The 18737-nt window shown below is 39.0% G+C and overlaps 1 protein-coding gene across 3 annotated transcripts in view; it reads right to left on the reverse strand.

The window, feature by feature from the left end:
• XPO6 (exportin 6) overlaps positions 1 to 18737 on the reverse strand; it is a 96280-nt gene that overhangs the window by 38730 nt on the left and 38813 nt on the right. For 2 of the 3 annotated variants that reach the window (XM_031433004.2, XM_064478547.1), the window contains 4 exons: positions 17089 to 17187; positions 8462 to 8915; positions 5082 to 5208; positions 216 to 325 (listed from right to left, as the gene is read on the reverse strand). In XM_031433004.2, coding sequence (XP_031288864.1) covers positions 216 to 325; positions 5082 to 5208; positions 8462 to 8915; positions 17089 to 17187 — 790 coding nt within the window. The remainder of the gene's footprint in view (positions 1 to 215; positions 326 to 5081; positions 5209 to 8461; positions 8916 to 17088; positions 17188 to 18737) is intronic. The other variant, XM_010990904.3, reaches the window with a different exon arrangement.

Here is an 18737-nt window from a genome sequence, read left to right on the forward strand (position 1 = left end):
TTAATGATACATATTACTTTTTTAATCAGAAAAATGTTTTTTTAAAAAGATATCTAAGGGGAAAAAAGAAGAAACTGCTCAGTGGCATTACTACCTAAATAGCTTACATGACTCAGTTTCACTAAAGTGGTCTGACTGCATGGTTGCCTCTACATGGTCATAAGAAAAACTAACAAAAAGGTCTATTTCTAGTTATCAATGTTTCTGTGGTTTACCTGTTGAGAACTGCTTCCTTGTCTCCCAGACGACTTTTAATTTTACTTGTCAGATAATCCAAAAAGAGCGTCCAGATATCCAAACAAGAGAAGTAACCTTCATGAGTAGGCTATGATGCAAAAGAAATCCAGACAATGAAATTACTTAATGCAGCTACTCCTTAGAAACACACCCACCAGCATTTACTTCCACCAGAATGGTACAACCATAAGCCTAGGTTCCCTCAGCTTCTTGATAACCACAACTGGTGTCTTTTATTCAGTCTTCATGATTGGTCCCTGGTAAACCTAACAAAACAAGGGTACCATGGAACACATCACTGAGGAGATACTATGCAGGACAAAATGATTCACAAAATAAGCCAGGTGAACACACATCCTAAAATCTGAGACTGTGATGCAGATAGCTCTTACAGATCATCCAGTTCCAATCTGTTTTAGAGAAAAAGAAATTGAGATGCAGAGATATGTTCAAAGTCAGGAGTAGGAGGAGGTCCCTTTACCTTCAGCCAATGCTCTTTCCACTACATACTATTACAAAACCAAAAATAAGTTTCAGTGGCTCCAAAGTGACAGGCTTACATATTTGTACACTGGGAAAGTAACATTTGCAGTTTTCCTACATAACAGATTGAAAATGAGCTTGTTAAATCTGACCCACAGGCTTTAGCTCATCTGAAAAGCAGGGGTGTCAAACAGGCAAAGAGCAACCTCTAGCCAGGTGCTAATAAGGACAAAGTGAGGAGATAAGAGCAAGTCTCTGCAGGGTCCTAGCGCCTGGACCACTGCACTCATCAACCTTCTCAAGAGCCTTGAGATTCTATTTTATGCAAAATACAAGCACTATATTCTCCAACATCTAGTCCTTCTCATACACATTCAGTTTTAACTTGTGGTCCCCCAATCCCTTATACATCCACTCGAATTCTTGCTACCTACAAGAACTCTTTGGTTTTACTTGTGGTTACTTCATTGAACTACAGTTTGGTGGCAGGTTTGATATGGAAAGAAATAATACTATCACCTTCATGGTTTATCAGTTTCCTTTCATTTCTGATCCACAAGAAAATCCAGAAGTTTACAAGGGCACATATGGAGTCTGTCCAAGGAATAACTAACAATGATGGTGGTGACGTACAGTGAGAGTTCTGTATTCAGGCTGAGTCTGAGACAGAAAAACTGTAAACTTAAAAAATGTGGCAGACTCCAACCTCACAACCCACAGGGTAGCCCTGGAAGTAGATTGCTACAGCTCAGTCAGAACCACAGGCAGGGCCATCCTCAGAACACAAAATGAACCTGAAGAATAAGCAGGAAAAATAATTAATAAGCCATGTGGAAATAATATAGCAGACAGGTACTCGACTTGTAGCCAGGAGTTGTAGTCTTGTCTGGGCTTTGGCTTGCTGGCTTCCTGTAAGTCACCCAGTCGTCCCTCCTTGGCTTAAAAATAGTTACCAGCCCCCTTGCCAAAAAAACATAACTGATCAGATGAATGTGGAAGTGCTTTTGAGAAAAGCCACCTCATAAATCCAAATATTATGGCTATGTCAAAGTTCTTCACAACTATACACATCTTCCCCACGTCTTTCAATTAAGGATTTACTATGTGGCTCGAGGCTAGGAAAAAAGGGTGAGCAGATACACTCTCTGCAGGACCTGAAACACCACTGTTCACATCCCTATCTACAGCCCTCACTGTGAGTGCACTGTGTACACTGTCTGCAATCTGGCCTTTGACAAATGCTGTGGGAGCAGATCATTAAGGTCACAAAGATAGGCTGACTGCACTTGAGTTATATAACTTTTCAGAGCCCTCCCAGACCCATTTTTAAAATGTACCTGTACTCAGATTTACCTTTTAGGTCCCAGGGCTGGTTAGTCACTAACGATCCTGACAAGTTTCTTTAAGAAACTAATGATACCACTCTTGTCTCCAAGTGGTTTCTTTTCATTGGCACTGGTCTATTTGATCTTTGCAATAGTCCTGGAAAGTCGACAGGTATTTTGTTTCTTCCCATTTTACAGATAAAGAAACCATGGCTCAGAAGTAAAGTCACCTGCCCAAGGTGGCAAGGAACAAAAACAGAACTAGAACATGGATCTTAAGGCTCCAGGTCCAGAGCCCTTCCCCCTCTGCCACACTATCTCAGGCATGTTTTAGGAAGAAGGGGCAAACTGGAAACTGCAAGACCAAGAAGGAACTGGTGATGATACAGCAAGAGAAAGAGGAGGACAGAAATCATGTGCTTATACAGACACCCCAGGGCCTCAGCAAGCAAGGAAAGTAACCGTGGAGGCAAACACGAGGTGTGCACTAGTGGCTGGAAGGACCGTGGCGGGACGCTCAGGTGAAAGAAAAGACGCAGGAAAAGACAGAGAGGGAGCAGTTAAAGGACGATACTAACGCCGTCTGTCTTATTACTGTTCTTTGAAAATGTGCTGACCAGTACTAAAATTTCCATGAATTTTAGGCTAAGTACAGTCATAATAACCCTCTTAACAAAAGAAAACACATGTTTTCTCATTTTATAAATAATTAAACTATGATAAAGGAAGAATACACTGTTAATGAATAAATGAGAACTTAAAGCTCTCTCTTGAGAGCAATTTCTTATTCTTAAATCTTATCCCAAAGAATTCCACTCCTATCGAGTGCACCCTGCCATCTTTTCCCCTCCCCACTTCTCTAGAAAAGGGCGGCCTCCCTGAGGCTGAACTGCCCGGGGCACCGCCCAGGGCTCAGAGCCCGCTTCTGCCTGCACCTCAAGGCCACCGACCCCCACAGTCGAGAGTCTGCGCCCAGAAAGTTCTCACATGGGAGACCAGGAGAGTACGGGGAGCTCAGCTGACAGTGACCTGCTGGTGAGGGAGGACGAGAGAAGCCTGCTGTTTGCTTCATGACCAGTCTAGCTCTCTTCTCAGTACATAACACATATAAACATATAAAACCAGTTCAACAGAAAACTAACATGTAGGATTCAAGTGAACAATCAGAGAAGATGAACACGGAAAGACTCTAGAGGTGCCCACTACAGTCTCCTTAGGTGAGGAAACTGAAATCTAAAGAAATTTAAAAGACCTGCCCAAAGACAGACCTAACAGAAAAACCAGAGCTCAAACACAGAACTTTTGGGTCCATGTCCAAAGAAGCAGGCATAAGACATGTATACTTTAACACATTTCTTTCACTTTCCTCTATACCATGTATACCAGAAGACCCCATTTAATAAAGGGAACAAAACTGCAAGACATTTTCCTTCTGTTTTTCCAAATAAACCCCTTCTCTCTGACCTCAGCACCGGCTCTTTATCTCTCTTCCATTTCTGCTACACTTATTCTAAGGTATCTATCAAATCCTTCTCTTTTTTCCTTAAGACTTCTCTGGATCCATCCAAAATTCTCCCACCTCTGAGCTTTCTCTCCTACATCCTCAAACTCCTAGGTCTCATTACCTCTTCTATCCCTTCTTAGGCCTGGTGAGCTCAGCGTGTTTCCTCGCTCTGCACTCACAGGTCCCTCTATCAGACATCTTGTCACTTCTTCAACCGCTGATCCTCCTGCACCTGCACCCTCCCAAATCCCCTGTGACACACACACACACCCCTTCCAGCCTCCACCCTAGCCTTCTCCTCTAGCCTCATTAAGTTACAACATCAGTGATTTAAACAACCAAAAAAGTCTACTTATAAAATCAGGTGCCCTCACTGACCCAGCAGTTTCATCCCTAGTATGCACCAACAGAAGAGCCACACATGTACACCAAAAAGCACGGACAAGAATGTTCACTGCAACATGATTCATGATCGCCAAAAACTGGAAGCAGCCCAAATCAGCAGCAAAGTGGGTTTTCTAATGACTTCCTATAAAACAATGAGTACTGCCACACACAACACAGATGAATCTCATAACACGATGTTGAACGAAAAAAGCCAAACAAAACAAATACACATTGGGTGCTTCTATTTAGAGAGGTTCTACCACAGGCACAACTGTTCTAGGAGGTTAAAGTCAGGACTAGGGTTACTTCTCGGGAGGAGGGGAGTGACTGGGAAGGGACACGAGGGGATTTCTGGGAGTGCTGGTCACGTTCTATTTCTTGACTTAGGTGATGGTTAAATGGTCTGTTCATTTTGGGAAAGCTCATGAAGCTGTTCATGTATGATGTATGTACTTTTCCATGTGTGTGATACTTCAATAAAAAGCTGATTTTAAAAAGACACACAAGTGATAGGGTATGATGGAAGTGTCTAAAGCTGGACTGTGATGATGGTTGTACAAATCTACAAATCTACTGAACATCATTGAACAGTAAAATTACAACGGATGAGTTTCTTAGTATGTGAGTTTTATCTCAATAAAGCTGCTAAAATACATACACAAATAAAAACTACTGGGTCACCAGAATGTAAATTCAGTGAAGGCAAGGACTTTGTTTTGTTGAATGGGGGAAACAAGTGGATCCATCAAAACTTAACTCTTGAGAGCTTCACTATTTATAATCTCCTTGTGGGAATTTTTAGTGCTAGTTGCAGGCTAAAACTAAAGGCCCTAACTTCAGACTTTTTCTATATTTTGCTTCTCCAACATAATAGTGGTTAAGAGGGCACAGACTCTATGGGTTCTGGCTCCCCCACTTAACTAACTGTATGACCCTCAGCAAGTTTCTTTGTGCCTCAGTTTCTTTATCTGCAAAATGGGGATGATAATAACACCTACCTCATAGGGGCGTTATGAAGGATAAATGTGTTAATCTTCATATAGTAAGCACTATATAAATGTTTGAGAAATAAATAAGTTCTTTCTCCCAAAGAAAACAAAGTAGACTTTGGGGGCAGGAAGGAATGGGCAGTTCTGATGCTTTACCTGATGAAATGTGTACTTGAACAAAAGTGTCAAAAACTCCACCACAGGGAACTGGGAGTAGGACTCAATTCTTCTTAGGTGAACACTCACAAAGAGCCGCAGGAAGTCAGTAAACTTCTCGATGTAGCTACATAAGAAGACAAAAGGTAACAATGAGAAACCCAGCCACCTCCTTTGAACAGAACTCAAATTCAATCCAAATTTCTTTCACTATAGAACTATACAGATTTATAACATATTTTCAGTTAAAAATATAAAGGCCTGCAACAATTACCTACAGGTCAGGCAACCCTTCATTCCATTACCACCTGAAACATAGCAGAAAAGCAACTTTAATCCTCAGACACTATCTTGTAAGGCATCTTATAAGCTAGTGCTCTCATATTTTCTAAGTCAGTGTTATGACCCAATTAAAGTAAAGGAAATGGTACTAAAAAGTCAGTGGGCAGATCATGTGTCATATCAATGTGGGAGGTCTGGAAGGCTGGTTTTCTCTGCTAGGAGGCCAAAATATCAAAATGAATGTGCTAATAAAAGCCAAAAAACAAGACAAGGCTACAAAAAAGGCATGGCATCCAGGTAAGATATGTTCAGTTGCAACCTAGTGTTCCCTTTTTCCCCCACCCTCTGGCTCCTGGTGCTAACTAAACATAGCACATCCCAATCCACTCTGAAAGTGATTTCAGTGTAAGAGAGGAGGGCTGTTAGAGCTGGACAAGACTCAGGGACAATTGAGTGATGCTTCATTTTACAGATGAGGCCCCAAGAGATAAAAGTGAGTGGCCCAAGGTCACTCAGCCAGCACATGGCAGAATAGGACTACCATCCACTCCCCATCCAGTGCTGTTTCTTTTCACATCACAGTGAATTCCCAATTCATTTGTATTCAAAAATCATTTCACAGAAGAGCGTGGGTCACAGCTGCAAGGATAAGAGATTTTTGTTATTAAATACACAGCACATCACCACTCTCACATTTCAGAAACTGTCATTTTGAGCCCCTAAATACCAAAAGGTGATTCGAAAATGAGATGGACACACCTCCATAAATCACATTTCAAAGACTGCTGAAAAAAGATAAAGATACACTAGGCCTTCAACAAAATCTGAATAATGGCTAAAAGCAATTCTGAAACTCCTAACTGCAAAAAGTTTTTTTTTTTTTTTAAGTGAAGATACATGAAACAGTAAAGGGGAAGAAGATAACTACTATTGTGAAGAGCAAAACTGGCCCATAACGAAAATGTCCCATATTGTTCCTGGGACCTATCACCCTGAGGGTGGCCCATCTGTCTGTGTGACCACCACACATATGGGCGTTTATGTGCGGCTTAAAAAAAAGAAAAACAAGAACTAACCTTTTTAATAAGGATCATGGGGCTAAATACTTCAAAAACAGTAAAGCACTAATCAACTGATTTTAGAGATGGGAAGTACAAAAAGACTTCTCTCTGGGGCCTTCAGTCCCTAACCCTCCAGAGCAGGAACTGCTCATTCCTTGCTCAGTTTACTGCTCTTTAGGAAGGTGCACTCATTTCCCTACCACCCACAAAAGAATAAAGAGAAGTCACGGGTCAAATGCTATGCAATCTCAATTTTATTGTAATCTCCAACCCAATTTTTTTTTTTTTTTTAAAGAATACAAGCAAGACTGTTCAGTAGCTAAAACTTCAGATTTTATTTCACCTCATTTTCTTTCCCTGGCCCACCTTCTGGTACAGGTGCTAATGAGCAGTAGAAAGTTAGAAAAAAGGCAGTAGGGGAGAAGAGAAGCAAAGGACCTGGTTAAGAAGCTCCTAAACAACTGAGAATGGACTTAGCTGTTGAGAATTAGTGGTTAAGGGGCCCAGGAGCCAAGAAGCAAACACACAGTATTGGTCATGTCACCTTTCTGCTTCCAGGCACCTCTCAGCTTTCACAGGGCAATAGGAAGCATAGGATTAAAATATAAAACCGAGAGCACACAAGTTATACGTAACAAAATCAGCAAATAGATGACCCATGATGACATTTCTACACCACCCAAACGGAAGCCATAGCAAACATTAGACTACAAGTCAAAGTCTAAACAACTAATATCTGATGGTTGGTACAAGCAGCTAGGTACTGTTGTGGTTTTTTTTTTTTTTTACATATGAAAATACAGTCTTTCTTAACCAAAGCTAGAAAGGATATAAAATTGTGTCTTTGAATGCTAATGCCTCTAAACTCAAATAGAAAGCCATTACCAAATAATACAAATAAAACCAACACATTACCATATTAGATTATTATTTCTTTTGTGATTATACAAAGAAAATTTCACACAAAGCTTGTTTACAATGAACGAAACCAAAATAATCTTCCGTGCCAATTTTTTTAACTTTAGAAAAACTTACTAAAATCTCTAAATTTAAGAAGCACCAAACTGTCTTAACTTTAGGCACTTGACTTTATATTCTGCTACTTACTCTAAGGAAAAGGAAACGGCTTAATTCTGTATGACTTAATAACAAAAACAAGCGAAGGAAAATTGATTAAAATACTAACAACTTTTGCTGCGAGGCAATCTATATTTACTAATTCAATACGATTCATCTGCTTGAAAGTTTCTAAACAGTCAACATAACATTCTTAATATAAGTTTCCAGGTTCCCCCCCTTGTTTTCACACAGTAGTAGCATCATATTAATGAAGGCTGTAAGATACATAAATGACACCATCTGTAAGGGAAATAAATGAGACCATGCCTCAGCATACTGTGGAGTCATCCTTTAGAGCTCTTACTAGAGAGAGGCCAGGTGATTTGAGGCTCCATTTAAGAGGACAGTAACTGAGAAACACAGGTGTGTGCCCCCATTAATGTGCCCACATTATCTTCTTTCTTTAGGTGTAAACTCGTCATCAGTATAAAATTCAAAATAATGACAATATTTCTATGCACTGCACGATGTTCACTTGAGCAAAGTCAAATAGTAAGACCCGACAGGCAACATCAAGTGAGGAAGGGCGATTGTAACTCCTGTACCTCCACGGGCCTCCTCTCCTGTTCTTGGCTACGCATGACCGGCAGTCTCAGTTCCTGCACCATCTCAGACCTGCAGGCAAAGAGTGAGGAAGAGGGCGGACGAGGGTGGAAGGGAGGACAGAAGATGGATGGGCAAAGAAGACAACCAACCTACACAATTCACAACCACTTTTCTAACTCAACTCTTTCCCTTAACCACCCTAGCCCTTCCAGCTAAGCTCAGACTTACTGGTACACACCTACCTCTCCGTTCCTCACCAGGAGCCCCAAATTCTGAAACCAAAAAGGATTACAGACACTATGCAGCACAATGTGATAAAACAGCCAAGGCCCATTCTCAGGGCACAGCCGACTCCACACCTGTTCTCATTACCTCTCATCGAGCTCTTCTAGCCTGCTCTTCACCGTGTGGGCATTGTTATCCTTGGTGATTTTCTGCAGGAGGTAGAAAGTCTGCTGGAACATACGCAGTAAGTACTCCTCGAATTCCATAGGCACACAGTTCTTGGACATGAGTTCATTGATGCAGGACATGGCTAGGACCCCGAGCCGGCCGCGCTCCTGACCCAACACACAGTTCTGGCTGCTGCCATTAACTGATGCCATCTTCCTGGCCCGGATGTCACAGCCAAAGCGTGCAAAGTGGAAGATGGTGGTAAGGAGGGATGGGGTGATGCTGGCAGACAGAGGAATCCAACTGAAGAGATGAGCCAGGCACTCCAAGGCCAGGGAACAGATATACTCACTCTCCGCATCAAGGATGGGGATTGGCTGATTCAACAGTTTGGCTGAACTAGGACTCTGCAACAGGTTACTCAGTAAGTCACCTGAAATACAAAAGGCTTTTAAGATACAATGCTATCAAATTTCTCACAAACCAATTTAAGTAATTCTCCTTTAAAAAACAAGAAAATCCAAGCATTAGTATAAAGCAGACGCTCCCAAAGTTTGGTCCAGCGATCCCTGAAGGTTCCTAGGACCATTTGGGGTGGGGGTGGGTGAAGGGGTGGTCACAAATTCAACACTATTTTCAAAAGAATGTTATTTTCCTCTCTTTTATTATCTGACAGGTGTACAACAGAGCTTCCCAGAGGCTACAATACATGTGATATGCACCAGTGGAAAAGCAAAAGCTATCTTATCATTAAAGAGATTTGCTACATATTAAAGAGATTTGTGACAATGTAAAAATAATGCTGCTCTTATTAGTAAAAACTTGTTTGCTTTTGAAAATATTTTTCATTAAAATATATTATTTGTTATACACAGAGTTCATCACAGTTTTTTTTAAAAAAAATAAATATTTCTAAAATTTCCCAGTTTTAATATTAGTAGATAAAACTCACAAAGCTCTCTGAGGACCTCAATAATTCTCAAGAGTTAAGGAGTCCAGGGTGAGCGAAATGGGTGAAGGTGGTAAAAGGTATAAACCTCCAGTTGTAAGACAAAGGAGTCCTGGGAATGTAATGTACCACATGGTGACTATAGTTAACAATACTGTACTGTGTATTTTAAAGTTGCTAAGAAAGTAAACTAAGTTTTCACCACAAGGAAAATAATTTGTAACTGTGTGGTGATGGATATTAACTAGATTTACTGTAGTGATCATTTCACAATCTATACAGATAGCAAATCATTATGTTATTATATACCTGAAACTAACACTAACAGTGTTATATGTAATTTATATCATAATTTTTTAAAAAGAGTAAACAGGTCCAGAGACCAAAACTTTGAACATACTGGGCTAGTCAAAGACTGGCATCATCAACATAATCCGGAGCTTCTCAGAAACACAAATAATCAGGCCCCACCCACACCCACTGAAGGAGAACCTGAGGGGAGCAGGACGGAAGCCATGCTGTTACAAGCTCTCCAGGTGATTCTTACACTTGCTCAATTTTTGAGAAGCACTGAACCAAACACTAAAGGAAAGCATGCAAAATGAAATGGGGGGGGGCGCTATAAAATGATTTCTAAAGAAGAAAAATATTCATAATTATAACAAGAAGAAAACTTTCCTGAAATAAAGATGCAACTATACAAAAGGGCTTATTCTGCCCCAAGAAAAAATTATGAAGAGTAGTCAATACATGGGGGGAGAGGATAGCTCAAGTGGTAGAGCCTGTGCTTAGCAAGCATGAGGTCTTGGGTTCAATTCCCAGCACCTCTTCCAAAAATAACCTAACTACCTCCCCATACTTAATTAATTAATTAATTAATTAAAATAAAAACAAGCCCATTAAAAAAAAGTAATCTAAAAAAAAATCTAAAGAGTAGTCAATACAAAAACTTTGGGAATAAGGAAGGAATGGAGGAAGAAAGAGCACATCTACAAAGGAGAAAACACCAAACTCACTTCACCACAGTAACACTCAAAGCTAAAATACAGTGGTGCAGTGTCTACAAGTTCTAGACAAAGAATGACTTAATCCAAAGGTCTCCTTAAGAAAGGTGACATTTTTTCAAACATGCACAATTCAGATGATATACTGCCCACAAATTCTTAAGGAGGATATTGAACAATGAAACCATGCAAATAAAGAAACAAAAATAAAGAATTAAGGAATGAAGAGGCTGTGGCAAAGGGACTAATACAAGCATTGAATTTGAATTAAATATAGAATCAGGACTAAAAAATCCAGGAATTATAGAAGGGTGTGCTAGCTAACTTTCTCATCTTTCAAAAGCAAGAAGTCTCAAATTATATGGTCTAAAATTAAAACAGAAATTGGTTTTCATAATCTTTTTTTTCTTAACCTTAAAGACATCTTTTACAAACTAATATTCTTTGTGGAAAAAGCATCTCAAGGTCAGTACTCCTTCCGTTAAATACTTTCTGTTAAATCCAAGTAAAACTAAAATATAATTGTTTTTATTAAAAACAAAAATATGTATGTCATTTTATCTCTTTATTCAGTTTAATCTATCTTTATCTATAGATATGGAGAGAGAGAGGTCTGGAACGATGTTATTTCTGTATGGTGGATACTAGGTAAATTATTACATTTCATTTTTTACCTTACAGCAGGCAGTCCTCAAATGCTTTGGTCTTAGAACCCCTTTACACTCTTAAAAATTATTGAGGCCATCAAAAAGCTTGTTTACGTAGGTTATTCCTACTGATTATTTGTCATATTAGAAATTAAAACTCGGAAATTTTTAAATACTTCATTTAATGGTAAACCCATTACATGTTAACATAAATAACATTTTTAAAGGAAAAAATTGTATTTACACCCCCCAAAATTAGTGAGAAGAATAGCACTGTTTTTACATTTTAAAAAATCTCTTTTATGTGTGGCTTTAAAAAAGACAGCTAGATTCTCTCATCTGCTTCTGTATTCAATCTGTTGCACTATGTTGTTTTATTGAAGTATATGAAGAAAACCCAGCTTCACATAGATATGTAACTGAAAATAAACGCCTTTTTTTTTTAAAGGGAAAAGGTAATTAGGTTTATTTATTTACTTATTTTTTAAGTGGGGGTACTGGGGATTGAACCCAGGATTTAAGTGTAGGTACTGGGAACTGAACCCATGTGCATGCGAGGCAGGCACTCTACCACTGAGCTATCCCCTCCCCCTGAAAAAGAAAAGACGTATTTTAGTGGTCTTTTCAGGTAATTGCAGCTATTGCTTTAATATAATATTAAAAATTGATGAGTACTAATTTCTAAAAGGTTAATTGCTAAGGTAGAATCTGAGTAAGCTATTTTATTCAGTATACTCATGAGAGAATGAGAATAAAAATGACAAACAATATCTTAGTATTTTTATAAATACATCTTTGACCTTAAAGGGTTTGGGGGACCTCCAGGGGTCCCCAGACCTACTCAGAACTGCTGTCTTATACTAATGTTGGATTAACATGAACAAAGTAGTTCACCTTTCTTAGCTTCCATCTCCCTAACCATTAAAATGAGGATTTTTGTGACTTATTAATAAGGGATTTGATTTCCACTGTTATAAGTAGATTAGAAAGTTGTCCCCTGGCATCTTATCTTAAAGGGCATTTGTTGTTTCTATTCTTTAAGAGCTACATTTAATACCAGATGAGCCTCATCATGATCTCAGCTATCCAAACTGATAATCAGAAGACCTGATTTCAAAGAACAATGCAAGAAAGATGTTCAAGCAGAATCTGCAAACATTTCAGTTTGTTTTGTTACTAGATTAATTTTTGATTTTTTGACTTGCTGTGGTGGCTTTCCACTTGAGTCATACAATTTTCTTTCAATGACTGTTTCTGGCATTGCTTTTTTCTGATAGCCATTTATGAAAGATGCCAAAGTCAGAGGAAATCATCATTACTCAACTATTAGAATTATCGGGGCATGTATCAACCAGGATCAAACTGAGGTTTTAGCAATGGAGGAACCAACAGATAGCACCTCAACATGATCTTGTATTAAACCTGGATATCTTTGGGCCCTTGGGCCTTTTTAAAAGTATCTTGAAAATTGTTAAGTAGAAGTAAATTCTGGCTTTAAAAACAAAGCAAACAAACAAACAAGGTTAGCCCTATTCTCTTGCTCAGAAGAATTTTTCCAGAGTGGGACTGCTAAGTGGGGGAAAAAAGCAAAATATTAATGGTAATAATGTTGTTAAGAATAGCTACCATTTCATGTGCTGTTATCTGCTTGGTGCTGGCCTAAGCACTTTTTTCTTTTTTAAACACACATATATATATATTTTCAGATTCTTTTCCATTATAGGTTATTACAAGACACTGAATATAGTTCCTTGTGCCATATCTATTTTATATATAGTAGTGGTACCTGTTAATCCCAAACTTCTAATTTATTCCTCCCCTCCACTTATCCTTTGGTAACCATAAGTTTGTTTTCCATGTCTGTGAGTCTATTTCTATTTTGTAAATAAGTTAATTTGTGTTAATTTTTTTTAGATTCCACATATAATTGATATCATATGGTATTTCTCTTTCTCTGCCTAACTTATTTCACTTAGTATGATAATTTCTAGGTCCATCCATATTACTGCAAATGGCATTCTTTCATTCTTTTTTATTGCTGTGTAATGTCCCATTGTATATATACCACATTTTTATCCACTCATCTGTCGATGGACATAGGTTGCTCCTGTACTAAGCATTTTACATACAGTCTCATTTAAATCTCATAACTCTCAGGTAGGTATTACTATTATCTGCATTTACAGACTGTTAGAGTAACTAAAATACAAATAGATTAAGCACTTCCACCATGTTTCTCAGCTCCTAAGAGACAGAGCAGAAACTAAAACCTAGGTCTGGCCCCAAAGCATATGCTCCTTCCCTGAAGGCAGTCAACTACAAGATTGTGCAGCCGGGAAAATGATCAGTCAGAAAGCTAATACTCAAATATAGAAAAATACGTAGGCTCTAAAGTCATATGTAAAAGAATGTGTATACACCATGACTACAACTGTAGAAAGACTGAACAGGATTATGCAAAGGTAAATACCGTTTAGGTGGAGAGGATGATCTCTGATTTTTTTTTCCCTCAGAACAAGAATCTTTTAATGTTATAATAAAATTATAAAAAAAATCTTTTAATGTTATAATCTTTTAACGTTTTAATAAAAATTATTTTACTCAACTTTAAATACTTCAAGAAATTTTAGTAAACTGTAGCAGAGTTTTTCCAAAACTGTATTTTAATCAAAGTGGAAGGAACTGCCACAGAACAGAGACCCTGCTTCATGCTGCAGCATGTCCAAAGCAAAGCTGAGAGAGCTTTCTAACAAGCACCCTGAGTAAGAGGGCACCTTGGTCAGAAAACCTGTGAGCAACTTCATCATCCCTGACCTGGGCAGACCAGGGCAGGCCCGGGCGGCAACACGCACGCGTGCCCAAAGCAGTGCGTGGGCAACTCCAGTGCACTTACTAACTTGGAAGTGACTCAGACGTGGCTGGAACATTTGTAATGGACTTTCATGCAAAGATCCCCTCAGCTTTTTCATTCTAATTATTGAAATTTTATGTTTTTCTATTCAGCTCTCTATTTACTAACTCAGAGTTTCTCAACCTCAGCACTATTCACATTTGGAGTTGGATAGTTCTTTGCTGTTCTGCGCATTGCAGGATATTTAGCAGCATCTCTGGCCTCCATTCACCAGACGCCAGTAGTACTTTCTCCTTCAGTTATGTTAACGAAAAACATTCTCCACATTGCCAAATACCCGCTGAAGGGCAAAATCACCCCAACTGGGAACCTCTGACCTAACTGTAGCCTCAGTCCAGTAAAATGGGGAGAAACTCTTTTCAGGGAACCCCTGGGAAGGAAGAAACAAGATTACAGGAGTTGTGAGTGACCCTCTCAAGTCCCTTCTTTCCTTAAGTGAAAAGAACTGCAAGTGCACGAACATGCGCAACTTGGAAAGACTTCAGGAGAAAACAGGAAGGTATAAATCTGTCTCAATCAACTCGAGCTAAGACATCTACACCCTGAAAAACTTTCTATCACCAGTATATGTACAGATCTATATGTGAAACTAAATGCTATCTGGACAAGAAAGATATACCTTAATTTTTACTGCAGAACAAACAAAGCTAACTCAGAACTACAGTATTTATATAATTTCATTTTGTTCACTTTTACTTTCATTTTTCAACCAGGTTTCATTCTTTGAAAGTGATCAGGTAGAAAATGACATTACAAGAAAGTGGACGAGAAAAGAGACCAAAAGCCAAGTCTGACAGGCAGCTGGGCAGGGCTAATGAGAGCCTGGCAGGGACTGCTGATGAGGTGTGTTAAGGAATTACTTGTTTTACTCATTAAGCCCTAAGGTTGCTCAGAATCAACTTCCTCCATAAAACTGAGCTCACAGTCAAGAAAGCTAAATAATTTTCTAGAAGTTTTACTGTTTAACTAGGTGTCTTCAGGGCACAAAGGCAGTTAAGCAAAAGAATCAAAATGAATGTTAATTAAATCATCAGCACTGCCCAAATAATGGGGCAACATCTGATGACTTCACTTGCAACTGTCATAAAGAGAAGAAAAAAGTAACAAATGAACACGCAATTCTTTTTTTTAAAGAGGAAGTATATCAGTTTGAAAACTTACTTAACTTCCTACTCCACCCGCCCCAGTCTCAATTTAGTTTACTTTTTCTCAAATACTAAAATTCAAAACTTCGAAAATTTTAACAATGGCTAAGAGGCAACTTGTGAGAAGTTTGTACCATATTTTTAGGTTTTGTTTATATGGAAATGTCACGTGAGTTCCTATTTTATTTCACCTAACCTCATAAACTAAACATAGGCAATACATGAAAGAAGCAAGCATTTATTTTTGATTTCTATTATCTGATATTCCCCACCCCGGCCTCCAGAAAAATAAGTCTAGCAAAATATAAACTGAGTCAGCTCAGAACGTATACCTGAATGACGCCAACTAAAACTCCCAGCTTTGGTACTAGAAAGCGATTTCAGAAAAACAAAGTTTTACTATACTTTACTGAACTTTACCAAACTGCTGCTGCTGTCTTAGTTTGGATGCCAAGCTAGTATTCAACTACCTTAAAACAAATCTAATGCAAAAGAACTAATCTTTGCAAACAATTGTTTAAATAAGATGACAAATTTTAAGATTAGCCAAACTACACAAGATTCGAAGGCATACACTCGGTAAAATGAAATCTCTGCATCTTTGTAATGTTTTTCTTTAATCATTCAAATATTGCAAAATATGAATCTAAGTCACCTCAAATATATACTTTGCAGGAGAGAATGTGGCTCAGTGGTAGAGTGTGTGCTTAGCATGCACAAAGTCCTGGGTTCAATCCCTAGTTCCTCCATTTAAAAAAAAAAATTCAATAAATCTACCCCACTTTAAAAACCTACTTTGAAAATGAAGGTTTGCCACCAAGTACAAATAAAGTTCAATTTCCTATAGGCTTTTAATATACTCTAGAACTCTGTAATAGTTTTTAATCTAAGAAGTATGACAAATGACTCTCATAGTTTTTAATCCAAGTATGATAAATGGAATTAGAGTAAATTACTAGTCCTCAAAACTTCATGAAATATTTCCTCTCTTTTTATGGAAATATTTTCAATTCTATAGTAATTCTGCAAGAATTTTAACTTCCACACAGTACGACAGGCTACAGAAAACAGCTTGGGCTTAGAAATGTCTGATTTCAACAGCCCATTTCCTTGAGGTAAAGGAGGAAAATGTGGAAATGTTTCTCATTAGCCACATCAACCTTTACAGTAGAGGAAGAAGTATGTGCCATTTCACAGGATGTACTGTACTTGAAAAGCATCTGTGATCATTTAGTGTAAACAGAAACCATTTAGAAACTAAAAGTTGCTGCTCAGACACAATTTCCTCTTTCCATCCATCCTTGAAAGTAGCCATTTTTAGGTGAACTGCACTCTGACTTTTACTGTGGACAATAACTAGCCACCAGTAAACTATTTAATAACCACTGTAAATATGTCCATCCTTTGGCAACTGAATCTAAACTGATAGAAAGTCAACACTGATTACTGCACACTGGTCCCCAATCTGTCCAGGCCAACATGACTTCCCTGAGCCCAGTGGGGAAGAAAGCACTCCACATTCCCACGACCCCTCCTCCTGCCACCCACCTCCTGTGACCCGACCCCTGAATAACTGCAAAGCAGACCCATCACACCCACAGGCTCATGCCAACCTCAGCATGAGCAATTGTCATGAAATTTGAGAAAAAGGAAAAAAAACAAAAACCAAAAAAAAAACCAGGAGGGACAGCCATAAGCTGAAGGGAATAGGAGTGGATGACAGAAGATCAAAGGTGCCATCCTCCATATCGGCAAGGAAAAAAAATATGTTGTTCAAAATACTGTATTAGAAAGTACAAGTTCTTACAAGGAACTAAGAAAGCTAGCTACTCAGAAGACATGGGCAGAAAGGCCAAAAATAGATTAAGGAAGAATCTGCATCTGTATCTTGCATAGATAAGCAATTACTACCCAGCCGAGACCCCCAACTGCATTTAAAAAGAGGAATACCATGTGTGGTGCAGACCATACCACTTTCTCCTGAGGTCGGGGATGGTGGTGGGGTGGCGGCAGTCACACTGTGTTTGTCCCAGACAGTCTCCAAGATACCTACCAAGAGAGGAGAGGTTGAGTTCAAGAGAGAAATAAAATCCAACATATGAAAATCAGATTTAGAAAAACGATGTACTGATATCTTTCATCAAATACCAGTATTTAAATGTCCATCTGTATGTCAAACTGCTTTTTCTGGACAACACCACTTGGATATTCCAAACTCAATTTATCTTCTCCCACAAACCTGCCACTAATCTTTTTATATTCCTCACCCAGTCAACAATACCACCCCACGCAATCTAGGCATCTGGCCTCTGCTCTCCTCATTTGGCCTCACCCTCCCCCCACACAAAGGCATCATCATGCTGAACTGTTAGCTGTTCTTCCTCATGTGTCCTTCTTCTCAACCTCTAACTTGCTCTCTTACCTTCAATCCCAACTTGACCTTTCAGCAGACTAACTGCTACCTGTCTGTCCATCAGAATTCCAATCAGCTGTCACCTCCTCCAGGAAGTCCCTCCTCAGTTTAGCTGTACATAAAACATACCTCTACTATAACTCTTTTAACACGCTGTCTTTCTGCCATACTAGAATATTTAGTACTAGAGGGCAGGGACTGTGTTTTATTCCTCTGTTTATCTCCTTACAGGACCTGGCACCTAAAATGATCATAAAAATTACAAGATGGAAAACCTTGAAAATACCATGCTAAGTAAAAGAAACCAGACACAAAAGGTCACATATTCTGTGATTCCATTTTTATGAGACATCCAAATAAGAAAATCCATAGAGACAGGTAATAATAGATTAGTGGTTGCCAGGGGTTGGGGGTGATGAAAATGTTCTGGAATTAGATAGTGTAACAGTAGCACAACCTTGTGACTATATTAAACTACACTTTAAAAAGATAGATTTTATGATAAGTGAATTACATTTCAATTTAAAAACTTTAATGTCCGCCCAAGTAGGACACAGATATCAGACATGGTCCCTAACACTAGAAATTTAATATCTAGTTTCTAGTTTGGGGTGTCAACAAACGTGCTTTGAATGAATAAATGCTCTGAGGTTTGCATTTCCCCCTAGGGATTTGGGGAAGGATGGGGGTGCGGGATAACAAGTTTACTTTTAATCAAACATTCTTACAAACAATTTTAAGTGCCCATTACATGCCAAGCACTTCTGTAACACATGCAAAAAAAAAAAAAAAAAAAAAAAAAAAGTTCCTAGACATCCAAGAAGAAACCTGGGTAGAAGAGCTGGGGATAAAAACACTTCTTTTCAGTATAACGTTTCCCTGAGCAGCGTGGCTCGGCCTCATGGCCTGGTGCTGCACTCCCACCTCAGAACCAGCAGCTCCACTGATGGCGCAGCGAGGCAAGGCCCTCGCCCTCGTGATGCGGGGGCTCCGCTCTCTTCCCACCCTCCAGTCTCATCTGCAGTTTGCCTTCTGCTTATTCTTACTCTTCACTCATCGTCATGAGGCTCTACTAAAACATACAGGAGGACAAGGCAAATGCTATGTACAACTACAACCCAGGGCACAGGGTGCTGACTCCACACCTTGCCTCACTTCCTGACACAGGATTTGAAATGTTCACATC

The sequence above is a fragment of the Camelus dromedarius genome, chromosome 24 (genome assembly GCF_036321535.1).
Source record: "Camelus dromedarius isolate mCamDro1 chromosome 24, mCamDro1.pat, whole genome shotgun sequence".
NCBI classification, from domain to species: Eukaryota; Metazoa; Chordata; class Mammalia; order Artiodactyla; family Camelidae; genus Camelus; species Camelus dromedarius.